The 13,115-nt window shown below is 45.7% G+C and overlaps 1 protein-coding gene across 4 annotated transcripts in view; it reads right to left on the bottom strand.

Moving 5' to 3' along the window:
- Window positions 1–13,115, bottom strand: part of TRIM44 (tripartite motif containing 44) — a 113,972-nt gene that overhangs the window by 20,613 nt on the left and 80,244 nt on the right. For 3 of the 4 annotated variants that reach the window (XM_070804043.1, XM_070804042.1, XM_070804044.1), the window contains one exon: window positions 11,874–11,940. The exons of the other annotated variant lie outside the window; for it this stretch is intronic. In XM_070804043.1, the coding sequence (XP_070660144.1) occupies window positions 11,874–11,940 (67 nt within the window). The remainder of the gene's footprint in view (window positions 1–11,873; window positions 11,941–13,115) is intronic. 4 annotated transcript variants of the gene reach the window in all.

Raw genomic sequence — 13,115 nt, 5'->3', positions numbered from 1 at the left:
ATCATGATAGTAGTGAGCGAGACTGACAAAGTCTGGTTTTCATGAAGCTTAACTTCTAGTAAAGAAAGGCAAGTAATAAGGGAGTTACACAAATTAATACTTTCGGATGGTGCAAAGTACTATGAGGACAACAGAGCAGGATTCTAAGATAGCGAATGATGGGTGCATGTGTGTTGAGGGGGCAAAAGTATCGGGGTCTACTGCTCGGAGTCGATGAGTATTAAGTGAGATAACAGATGTAAACGATCTAGCATCCTCACTAACAAGAAATGAGCACTCAACTGAAAGTCAACTGTTTTATGTTACTTTATCCTGAGGTCAGCTGCTTTTCTCTCAGCTCACAGAGGCTGAGCCCCTGATATAGGCAGGTGATGGGAAGGCAGGGTGGAATCAGATATGAGCTCAGAGTCGGGAAAAGAATGTAGCCTGTGTGTTATGAGAGAAGGAAAAAGTGGTAAATTCCACCTATAGAGTCAGCAAAGGCTATCATGTAATGTTGACAGATGGACTGGTATGATCCAGGAAGACTATGGGGCCAGAAGAAGGGCATGCCAGGTGGAGAGAACAGCTGGAAAAAACTCTTGAAGATGCAACACAGCTTGGCATGTTCAGGGAGCTGTGAGAAACTCAGAATGGCTAGAGATCAAGTGCACAAGGGCACGCCGAGAGGAGAAGCATCTCATCAGCAGCTCCTAATGCTTATCTTCATGGGTCTGAAGTCTCTCCTAAGGAGATGTGGCGGGGGCTGTGGACGGGAAAGAACAGGGGATGAGAAGTGTGGCAGAGCTCCATATGGCGTCTACCACACTGCTGGCACTCCACTCCAAAACGTGAATAAGGGCTATGTTGAAAATGTGCAGCCTGGGTTCTGTGTGACGCTCCCTCTGGCAGCACAAACAGATGTTTCGAGGAGGGAGAAAACCAAACACCCAGTGGTAACTCAATATAAACCCCGTGTCGGTGGAAGGCAGGCATCGGGCTGCTCAAATAGGACTGTATCATCAGTGCAAGCCTGAGACTCAGCCTAGATGAGGAATGCAGGTGCCAGTGCATGATGCTGGGGGTCTGGAGTGAATGGACTCTTGTTCCCAAGAAGAACCAAGGACTCCCTCTTTGCCAAAGCCAGATTCACTTGTCCAAGGGTCTAAGGCCCATGGCGGGGGGCGGTGGGGGGGTACTTTCTTTAAGAGGGCTGTGTAACAGGGAAACAGGAAACTACAAGGAGGTTGTTTGTGCCAAGTTAGTAACTCAGGCACCTCTGCCAGCACGTCTTCTCTGAGATGAGCGCAGAGGAGATGTTTGTGTAAGGGCACCATTCAGACAGAGGCCTGGTTCCCTGCCTGTTTATTACTGCGTCCTATCCCTGCCCCTGCAATACACACTCTTTAGTCAGGAGTCTCCCCAGGAAATGGAGAAGAAATTAAGAACATCTCATCTCCATTCCCAATATTCCAAAAGCTTATGATACAGTCAACAGGTCTGGCCTGTAGGAATCTGCCCTTACTGGGAGGAAGGCTGCTCGAAGCTGACAGCCAAGGAAGGAGATGAACATCACGTCCAATATGCATTCAGCATCTTACCTGAGGCTCTCCCCGGACTCCAGGTCAGTGCTGTCAGAGACAGAGCATTAGTCTGGCCAGAAGAGAGGGAGGTGACCCCACACACGTGAACACACCAAGCAGGAGAGCTGAAGCACAGTGAGAAAAGAGGAATTGAACACTACACGCCTATCATCCTTTTGCCTGCCACTGCCCAGAAGGTGATGGCACCCCACTCCAGTCTTCTTGCCTGGAAAATCCCAGGGACGGAGGAGCCTGGTGGGTTGCCGTCTATGGGGTTGCACAGAGTCGGACACGACTGAAGTGACTTAGCAGCAGCAGCCCAGTCATAAGACTGAACAAAGACCACTGCTCTGACTCAAAGGGCTGCCCTAGGCATTGGAAAAATGAATAGATACCCAACATGACATTATGCAGAAAGCAGCCATTGCCTTTGTTACATGCAAAAGATCTCCACATAAGCCATTAAATCTAAAGACCTTATCAAAGTCATTTACCTTAAATCTAAGGTACTCACTCGAGCTGAGCTCCCAGAGTTAAAAATCAGTAGATATTACAAGACAAGAGTAGGCCACAGGATTACCATAAGCACTTGAGCACGGATAAGTTTTTGGGTGAGTCAGCCAGAAGCTGATGGGTTGAGATGGATGGTTAAGTTTCACTGGGGAAAAAGAAGTAATACTCCTTAAAGGGCCAGGACTAGGGTATAAGTACAGGATGCTGAAGGAAGCAGATAAAGATTTTCAAATACATGTTCTGTCTTCCTCCCAGGTTTTCCTGAAGCCAGCTCTGCTGTGACACTCAAATGACATAACCCTACCACTTCAGACCTGGTTCATCCATTTTCAGAAGAACCTGTCTATGGCTCAGTCTCAACATATATCAGGTATTTTGAGACTGATTGCTGATACCTAGAAGGCAACTGTCCTCCACTGGCCCAGTCACAGCACTCAGCTAGCCAGAGCAGACAACACTCTGACCACCTGATGCAGAGAGCCAACTCACTGGAAAAGACCGTGATGCTGGGAAAGACTGAGGGCATGAGGAGAAGGGGGCGAGAGAAGATGAGATGGTTGGACGGCATCACCAATACAATGAACATGAGTTTGAGCAAACTCCAAGAGATGGTGAAGGGCAATGAAGCCTGGTGTGCTGCAGTCCATGAAGTGAAAGCCACTCAGTCAGGTCCAACTCTTTGCGACCCCATGGACTATACAGTTCATGCAATTCTCCAGGCCAGAATACTGGAGTAGATAGCCTTTCTCCTGCATTGTGGGCGGATTCTTTACCGAGTCACAAGGGAAGTCCATGAATACTGGAGTGGGTGGCCTATCCCTTCTCCAGCGGATCTTCCCAACCCAGAAATTGAACCGGGGTCTCCTGCATTGTAGGTGGATTCTTTACCAACTGAGGTACCAGGGAAGCCCAGTCCACGGGGTCTCCACTTACCACCTGGTTCCCCGGGCTCAGTTTCCTCACCTGTACAACAAGTCTGTACAACAGGCTCACATGTTCTTCATGAATCTAAGGAGCATATGGCACATGGCAAATGCTCATTAAGCAGCTGTTCTTGTCAGGAAATGGTGTGCAAGACAGTACCTGCAACTTTCCCCACTCAGCTCTGCTCCCTCCTCCTGCCTGGATCAGATGCTCTCTCAGACTCCACATTCGGAGTCCCAGTCGGAATTAAAGTTTACACAGGACAGTAAGCATATCGGTAAGCATGAGAAACTAACAAAAGTACACAGATCTCCTGCTTTCCCTACCCGCTCACCCGCTCACTACTTAGAACATGCCACACAGTCCTCACCCAGCCCTGCCCAGACGGGTCGGAGGGCCAACAAAATAAATATTTCAGCTCATCACTTTGGGGAAAAGATGAGAGAATCCCTTTAGGGGTGGTTTCTAAATTAAAAATAAATTTTGCTGTGAGACAATAAGGCCACTCTTCCCTAAAAACTATTTTTATGGCTCTGGGCTAAAATATATACAAAAAAGAAAGAAAAGAATAAAAAGATGAGAATTCTGTATATAAGAGTTTAAGAAAAGTCTATGGAACTACTTGATCTATGAAAAGAGAAAGCTCTATTCCGTCTCACATGGCTTCTCCCACCTCTCTGAAGTCTGATTTCATTCCACCAGCTTTCCTGATCTCTATTACAGACATCACGGACACAAGCTATTGTGTCATTTAAGGTATACAATGTGACGATTTGATACATGTGTATCTTGTGGAATGTTTCCCATAGTAAGGTTAGGTAACACATCCTTTGCCTCGCATAATTAGACTTTGCTATTGTTGTTATGATCTAAGTCTGATTTCTGACAGTGCTCGGAGCCCGGTGGGACAAAGGACTCTGGTGGCTACTCAGATGCCTCCTCTGGCCCATGGAGGAGGATGCGAAGACCAGTCTCTGGAAATGGCACTAGATTAACTGCAGGAACCCAGCAACAAAGGCCGGAACCACTAGTCTACAAGGAGGACAACATGATCACCCACTTAGCTCTGATTTATTTTAAATGGCATGAATAGTCGCAGGGTAACTGTAAAGGGCACTCTTGCTAGGAGTCAAAATGAGACTCTCTGATGAGCCTCTAGCACAGGAATGTGAAACACGTCTAGAGGAGGAGAGTAGAATGACTCCACGAATCTGACATAACTCCATACTAGAGGCTTTATTTTCTCGCTTTCATTCCAACTCTCCCTTCCCTCCCCTCTGGTAAAGAACAGTAATAGCATTGAAATCCACAGATAATCCTTAAATCTCTGTGGCAGCTCCAGTTCTAAACTCCTCCTTCACACTGACGGTTTTAACAGCTGTTAACGAGTCATAACAAGGCCTTCTCTTGCTCCAGCCTGGAGTATCGATATCCTTTCTCTTGCCCTACTCAAATCATACCAGCTTTCAAGTCCACGTGTTTCACGAGGCTGTGCTGACCCTCCAGCCTACATGTGTGTGTGCTCATCATATCCAGCTTTTTGCGACCCCATGGACTGCAGCCTGCCAGACTCCTGTGTCCATGGGATTGTCCAAGCAAGTATACTGGAGCAGGTTGCCATTTCCCCCTCTGGGGGATCTTCCTGACCCAGGCATCAAACACACATCTTGAGCGGCTCCCACACTGCAGGTGGATTCTTTACCACAGCGCTACCTGGGAAGCCCTACAGAGACTCCAGCCTACAGAGACTACTCATCATTCCCCCTCAGACTCTCAGGGTCTGGGTCCTGTCTGTAGGGCCCTGGGGACCTTAGCAGTTCCACAGCTCATGGTGGAGTGGTAGAAATACAGGATCCTGAGGGTGGGTAGATAAGACCAGGCAAGCTAGAAGCAGCCTAGTTAAGAGAATATGCATGAAAATTGCCATGGAGGCAAGGCACTGAAGGGGCAGAGTGGCAGCTGGAGCAGTGAACCATGTCTATAAACAGGATCATTCATTATAAAGCGCAAACTTCAGAAGGCCCATGAGGGCTAGGAAGTAGAGTACAAGGTGAAGTGTTCAGGAGGGGGCTGTGAACATGGCGGGCACTGGAAGCCTCTTTAGGCCATCTAGGCTGTATGATTTGGGGCAAAGTGCCTGAAAAGTTCAAGAGTCACAAAGATGGGGATGAAGCACTTAATGTGAAATCCACTTCCCTGGCATTGACCCCCTCCACTACAGGTATCTCTTGTGGTGCTATTAACCTGGTAGGATGCTAGCCAGTTCCTCCTCTGGACAGCTTGCAGCCTCTCAAAGGCATATATTGTGACTTATCAGAAATCTGATGAGCAGTTTTGTGTCTAAGAGTTGTGAAATGGAGGTAAGGGCTTTGCATTTTCCCCCCATTTCCTATACCTCAATCACCTTTCCCTTGGTGAAGAGAATGGGAATTAGAAGATTAAGAAAAGTAGGAGGCAGTCTAGACCCCCAGCCAGGCGTGGGGGGAAGACCATGGGATGATGGCTGGTGGGCTATAGTGATGGCAGGAGGCTCCTAAGGGCGCTGCACGCCTCTCACAGGGGTAACACGCACACTGCGGAAACGTGCTTCCAGCCGCACTGTGCTCCGTATCTCTGATTTCATTTTGTTTGGGGTTGGTGTTGTTTAAGAACAATGGGACCTCACCCATCCCACAATTCTCTCCTGATTATACCTCCAGACACACTGGACAGGGGGAGCCAAGGTGGGAAGGCATGAGGAGCCATGCCTCCCGCTGCCTCCCAGGTGCTCTGGGACTCATCGTCTTGCTTTGGCGGAGCAGAGTCTGGCTGCCTCCTCCAGTCCCCACTGCTTTCTCAGAGGTCAACCACAAGGTCACGTCAGCAACAAGCAGCGATTACAGGTTGCATGCCTGCTGAGAATATCCTTCCAGTGTCAAGCGACTGTTAAAAGCACTTAAGGAAATCACAAGTGGGAGGTGAGAGAATACTTTGGGGAGGGATGGGATAAGGAGGGCAGAAAGGAAAGCAGCAGCCCACCTCCTGTCTTGGAGGGAAAAACAGGCCAGAAAAAGCAAAACTGGTTCTAAAGAAGGGGCCCTCCTTTGGGAAACGCAGAACACTGCATTTTTCAACCATTTAACTGCTAAGGCCAAAACATTTCAGGGTGTCTGGGAAACCTTTTGCTGATAGAATAAAATGAAATTTTAAGCAACTTTGTATTTCTTAAAAATTACTCAACGGCATGTATTATAATAGGTATTTATATAGTCTCTCATCCAATTTAGACTGCATCTTTGTGAAGAAGACATTTTGATTCCCCATTTTACAGATGTGTAAACTGACATTCAGAGAAGTCAGTGACTCGATCATGTTTGGAGTTCAAGTTTGTCTGACTGCAAAGCCAATGTTCTTCCTACCAAAAAAAAAAAAAAGAAATGTGAGCTGTGACTCCTTGCCAGGGCTGCCTCATTCTGACCTACCTGCTCTGAGTTACTCCTGGGTTAATCAGCTATCAGCGTGTGGTGTGGGGTCTGTAGAGCACAGTGGCCCTTCCTGGGATCCATTTAAAAGAAAAGGAAACCTATCTATCGTAAGTGGGCTAACTGAGTGTCTGATAGAAGCTTTCTTCCATCTTCTAGGTGTCAATAACCACCTAGAAGAGAAGGACTGGGTTCTGAGACAAGCAGACAATGTAACCCAGGTCACTTTCCTCTTTGAGTTTAGTATCCTCATCTGTAAAACAGGTTCAATAAAACCTTTATAATTGAGTAGCTGTGAAATCTAAATAAGACACCTTATTAGAATCCTTAATATAATATCTGGCACAAGGTAAATATTTAATGACAGCTATTATTGCAATTTGTTTTTATTTTAGATAGTTTGGGAAAAATACATAGGTTTAGCTTCAACTAGTTCCCATTCAGTAGATACTATTTATTATTGAAAAATTTTTTTTAAATCTTGAGTTTGTTTCATACCCAAGAACTATTACAAAAGAATGGCAGTGGAAGCACAGACAATTTGAGTTCAGGAAACAGAGTCATATTCTCTTGGGTGCTGGTCTTCTCCCTATCTGTTCAGTTATCTTTGTTGTTCAGTCGCTAAGTCCTGTCCGACTCTTCTGCGACCCCATGGACAGTAGTCTGCCAGTCTCCTCTATCTGTGGGATTTTTCAGGCAAGAATACTGGAGTGGGTTGTCATTTCCTTCTCCAGGGGATCTTCCAGTCCCAGGGCTCCAACCTGCACCTCCTGCACTGGCAGGTGGGTTCTTTACCACTAAGCCACCAGGGAAGCCCATCAATCATCTTAGAGCAGACTGTAAGTACAGGTACTTAGAGACTAGAAACTTATGCTATATATATACGTATACATACATATATATATATGTATGGCAGGAGCCTTGAGCACTTTAGGAGGCAAAAGAATGAATTAATGCAAATGGCTCTGCTTTTAGTTATACAGTCCCCTGAAGGCACATTTACCTGAGGAACTCTCGTAAGATGGGCAGCTCCTCGGGAGGGCAGTTTAGGCTGCTTCCCTGGCTTGCCAGCCAGCTTAGTCGAGCAGGGAGCAGTGAACTGAAGGAGAATCGGGCTGATACTGTGTCCTAGGTCCTGCTCCTCACTCTGACCCCAACAGGGGCACAAAGACCTAGATTTCTCTGTGGGTTTTACTCTCTGGTACTTCTGACTCAAGCTGGTGGTAAACTGCATCTTGCTCGAAGTCCATGGAAACCTGAAGCCACTGGTGCAGGACGCAGCTTCTATCTGCATCCTCATTCCTGCACCCCTTTCAGAAAGGCTTTCTAGGTTGACGCAAGACTAAACCCTGCCGCAGGGCAAAAGTAAACTGTGCTTTATATCACTGTCCCTGAGGAAATGGTGAACAATCTTTCTCTTACTGTTCGACTCCTTTTCTTTTCGAGGATACAGCAAGCCTTTCCAGTATTTGAATTTGCAAGAATGGAGACTTTGAGACGCAAGAGATTCAGCTCAGAGCTAGATTCATTTGTGTTTTAACTAAACCCCCAAACAGTATATTTGGTTCTACAGAACTTCCTGTAAAATAGACTTTTCAGTGTAGGACAAGTTCAAGTAGCTTTGTGGCATGAAGGGAAGAGCAATAACTTCTTTGAGTACTGCACTGGTCTTAACTGGGTTTATACTTGTAGGTAGATTTGGGGAAACCAGTTCTCTCAAGTTTGTCTTTCAGGTATTGACAGAAGAGTCAGGTGACTAATTGTATAAAAATTAAGGCTCCAGAGACTCAGAGGGAAAAGTACACCCTATGAAACAGAAAAGGATAGATATTGAAATTCCACAGCCTCATTTTTTGATAGATTTTCAGCAATAAAAATCTAGTGAGATTTCAGATTACTTAGAGACTAGAAAGAAATTTTGCCCCCCAAGCCAAATTTTAGAGTCATGCTTGCCCCTTTTTTATTAAAGGCAAAACCAAACATTTCCAGACCCCTCCCAATATTTGCATTTTGCATATGTGTATACAAACACGCACGCCCAAACCCATTACCCATTCTAAATTCAGTTTGCAACCTCTATTTCTTCTTTAATTTGCCTTGCAATCACTGAGTGGCCAATTTTTATTAACAGGCAAGTCCCGAATATCTAAAAGATTTCGCTGAAATAGGTGCGGTATAAAAACATAGGATTTTATAGAAATGTAGGATACTCGTACATTCTGTAAACCACCACATCACCTCCTTTAAAATTCCTAGAACCTCTGAATGGGGATTCACAATATTGGGCCTGACAGGTTATCTTCCAGGTACCCTTTAACTGCTGAGATCCCAAGCCTTGGAAAGGATATGTTTGGTATCAGTTCAGTTCAGTTCAGTCACTCAGTTGTGTCCGACTCTTTGCAACCCCATGAATCGCAGCACGCCAGGCCTCCCTGTTCATCACCAACTCCCGGAGTTCACTCAGACTCACGTCCATCGAGTCAGTGATGCCATCCAGCCATCTCATCCTCTGTCGTCCCTTTCTCCTCCTGCCCCCACTCCCTCTCAGCATCAGAGTCTTTTCCAATGAGTCAACTCTTCGCATGAGGTGTCCAAAGTATTGGAGTTTCAGCTTTAGCATCATTCAGATATACCTAAAAACATCACCCTAAGAACCCCCTGCAGACAGCAGGCTAAATGTCTAGCACTTCTTGGTCCACAAATTGTTTCAAATATAGGGGAGGCCTGCCCCAGCCTCTCTCCATAAAGGCAACGTTCTACTACTATTGGGCATTTCAGACTCTGTGACTATTATCATCCCTCTATTTCATAGACAGACTCTCACCATAAAGATCAGGTCATATAATTAATTCCAAACTGAGCACATTCTGGTCCTTGGTGGGCCTGTCTCACTATTTACCCTCAATGTCAAAAGTCTGTGATGGTGTGTGCTGACTGATGAGATTGGCTGGTACCAAGCACATCAACCTTGCTGGCTATACACACAAGGTCAAGAAGATCTTGGGGGTACCCCCAAACTTGGACCCCTCAATCAGCGAGGCTCTCTCTCTGCCTTTCTAACAATGTCTGACTATAATTTATGCTCCCTGGGTAGGCCCTTCTATCCCTTAGGAAACCTGCCTGCATAGGTTTGCTGATGTTCACAGCACATTACTTCCAATGTGCCCTTCCAGGAAAGAGCCAGACTCCTACTTCAGGTACACAATTCATTCTGACCCAAACATCCTATCTGCTGCATGAATGCAAAAACATATGCACACACACAGGGCAGCCCTCATTTGCTCTGGAGTAATGGGAGCCTGGGCAATACTTTAACTATTCATTTCCCAACATAAATTAGAACAGAGCATTGAAAACACCAGTGACATCTGCACGGATCCAGAATGTATTCATTATGGTTGGTGCTATTACAATGAAAGGAAATGCATTCATAACGGCAGGACATTTGACATAATGTGTTGCTGGATTCCATGTCCATAAAGCAATAATGAAGAAACAGGAGTGGGTCAAATAAATTAGGAGTAAGAGGGGCTTGGGATGAGGTGGCTTCAAGGGCTCTGGGCAATGTCAGTGAGCTGGCACATTCACTGGGTTCATAGGGAGAAAGTTATGAGAGTTTCAAGGTAGCAGAGGCAAGAAGGGCATCAGGCTGACACTGTGTAGAACTAAGGTCTGAATCCTGGCTCTGTTGTATGCTAGCTTTGTGATCCTGGGCAAGTCACGTCAATATGCCCTTCGTTATGTCCATACCTGGACTACTCATTTCTAACAAGAGGAGACAGACCTCAAGGACTGCATGAGGAGGAAAGGAGAGACCATATGTTAAGTGCTCAGCTAGAGTCTGGTGTGTAATAAGCATATGTCAACATTAGCTCTCCGTTTTCTTTTTTGTTATCACTAAATAAATGTTCAACTCTGTGATTTCAGGCACCATCTAGCTCTCCAAATCTCAGTTTCTTCTGCAAAGTGGAGCTAATAACACTGGCTCTTCCTACTGTGTGAGCTTATTACAAAGAGCAAGTGAAATGGAAAGTTTGGCAAGATACTATTGATTGGCTGAATTTAGTCATTCTCAACTCGCTCTCCCTGATGCTTTCTACTCTGGGGTGAGGAAGGGTTAAATATCTGCATACTAAGCCTGTACTGCAGTGGGGGATGGGGACACGGAGCCCAGTTCAAGCCTCTGACATAGAAGGATAAGTCGGGGGGGGGGGGGTGCTGTTTGCTGGAAAAAAGCGTTCACTTTTCTGATTAATGCAGACATGGCCCTTCTTCATGCTTGAACATGGATATGACACCCAGAGCTGCTGCCCTTTTTCAATCTTAAGGCAATGAGCATGAAGGAAAAGCCCAGGGAGTTTCAGAGGAACATGGCAGAACGGTCATCATTAGCCACTGAACCAAAGCCAGCACTCACCTCCCTCCAGACTTATTATGTGAAACAAATAAACCTCTGTTTGCTTAAGCTACTGATACCAGAGTTTTCTCTTACTCAAAGCTGAACACAATTCTGATACAATGCATTAAGTACTCTGGAGAATTAAAAGCCCTATATATAAGTACATGATCCTTCCTCTGCCAAGAACTTCATTCCCTTGGACCCATCTGGCTAATTTATCTATGTCCTTTAAACTTAGGTTTAGTAATGTCTCCTCTAGGAAGCTCTCCAAGGCCTTATGGCTTGCCTTTCTCCTGCCCTCTGGGCTTCTCAAAGCACTCCATAGCACCCGGACCAGCACACGTTCCGCTGCTTTGTAATGAGCCATCTCCTCGTCTCTTTGCTCCACCAGATGTTTTAAATGTCTCAACAACAAGGATCCCTATTTTACCCACTTAAAAAATTTCGTAGCATTTGTCATTAATACTTGGCACACAGAAATAACTCATTAAGGATTTACTGAAATACTGAACAAACCAACGAAAGAATGACCTGAAAGGACATGAGAAGTAAATGAGAGCCTGTGTAGTCTCACTGTCCATCCAGATTTTTGAGATACTGCAAATAGCTTTCTAATTCCTGTTATTACTTTTGGGGTATCTGGGTTGGGACAGCCTATGTTAGGTCTAGGCAGTGATTTATTGCTTTAAGTCACTCCACTTGATCCTAGTTTGAGTTCATGACAGTCCCCTATTCCTATCTCCTAAACTATTTTTTGCTGTGTATTGACTGAGTCCATACTTACCTACAAAAAGAATTTTATTTCCTTCCTTGTGGTAACCAGGCTATCCTGGTTATCTTGTGATAACCAAAGGTATCCTGGGAATAATGCTATATAGCACCAAAATAAATGTTTACCACCACCCCCCCCCACCCCCCCACCCCCCCCGCGGCCCAGCAGCTCGCTTCCTAGGTATCTGAGTTCTCCCTGTGTGTGACTGGGTTTCTGGGAACACCTGTCTGACTCTGCCATACCTGGGTCCTTGCCATCCTCGAACATACAACGTGAGGTCCTCAGGCTCAGTCTGCGGTATGTGGTTCTCTAGAAGGAAATACATGTAAACTCACATGTCCTCTCTTTGTGGATAAAGCCAGCTTGTCTCCATGACTTGTAGAGATCATAGCCTTCTTGAAGCCACATTACTAACCCATTGCAGAATACCAAGAAAAAGAGTAATGCCGAATAATGTAATATTATGATTCAGATTATAAATCAGAAACGTGTTCCATTATGAGGCATGTTATATTTTCAAAAAGTCTAAAAGGTGAAGTGGCCTGCTGTGACGGTCACCAGCGGCCAGCCTCGAGTCTGAACTCCCGATCCCTTTGCCTCTAATGCTCACATGCCCATTTTTGCTTGGCTGGCCCCTTTGTTCAGTCAGGTTTCAGCTCAAAAGTGACCTCCTTAGCCCCTCTTTGAACACCTTATCTTTAGCAGCTTCGTCTCCCCAACCCCCTTCTATCAAGTCACCCTTTTTCATTTCCTTTCTAACACTGCTATCTGAAATTATTTTCTTCATTTAATGGTTTACTAGTTTTTTTTTGTCTATCTCTTCTCACCAGAATTATATTCCAACAGGGAAGGGATCGCACCTGTCTTGTTCATCATGTATCTTTAGTCATAAGAGCTGTGCCTGGCATAATAGAGGTGTTTAATAAACATGCGTTGAAAATGAGTAAGGAGAGAGTGGGCGTGTATTTATCCAGGAAATCCACTTTGGTGCCCTTTACTTGAGTTTCCCTTTGGGAGTGAGGATGAGGATGGGGTTGAGGGCCAAGAGGAATCCTTAGGAGGGAGAGGTCGGCTGTGGGACGCTCTGTGGAGATATGGAAAGAGCCAGAGTTCTGGTTCTGCTACTGCCCTAATTGGAACATGTTCCTTGATCTCGCTGAGCTTCAGTTTTGTCATCTGAATGGTAAACCGTTTCAGTGGATCAGTGTAACAATTAAATGAGACAGCAGTGGCAGGCAGTGAGTAAGTCTGTTCCCCTCTGCCTGGCCTTTGAGGCTGAAAAAGGAGGAAGCAGTCCAGGAGCCCTGGGAAAATTGGGAAAGTCGGCTAATGCATTCCCCCTTCTAGCAGTCACCTTAGCAACCGCAACAATCCTTCAAGGAGATAATGTCACCTTGCTGCATCACAGAGGCCAGCCCACGGGCCAGCTGTGAAGTCCTGAGGATGTTCTGAAAACACTGAGCATGAGTCTACTTCACAAGTTT

The sequence above is a fragment of the Bos indicus genome, chromosome 15, assembly GCF_029378745.1.
Source record: "Bos indicus isolate NIAB-ARS_2022 breed Sahiwal x Tharparkar chromosome 15, NIAB-ARS_B.indTharparkar_mat_pri_1.0, whole genome shotgun sequence".
Classification (NCBI taxonomy): domain Eukaryota; kingdom Metazoa; phylum Chordata; class Mammalia; order Artiodactyla; family Bovidae; genus Bos; species Bos indicus.
The sequence above is the reverse complement of the archived record's forward strand: the minus strand, read 5'-3'. Positions and strand labels throughout refer to the sequence as shown.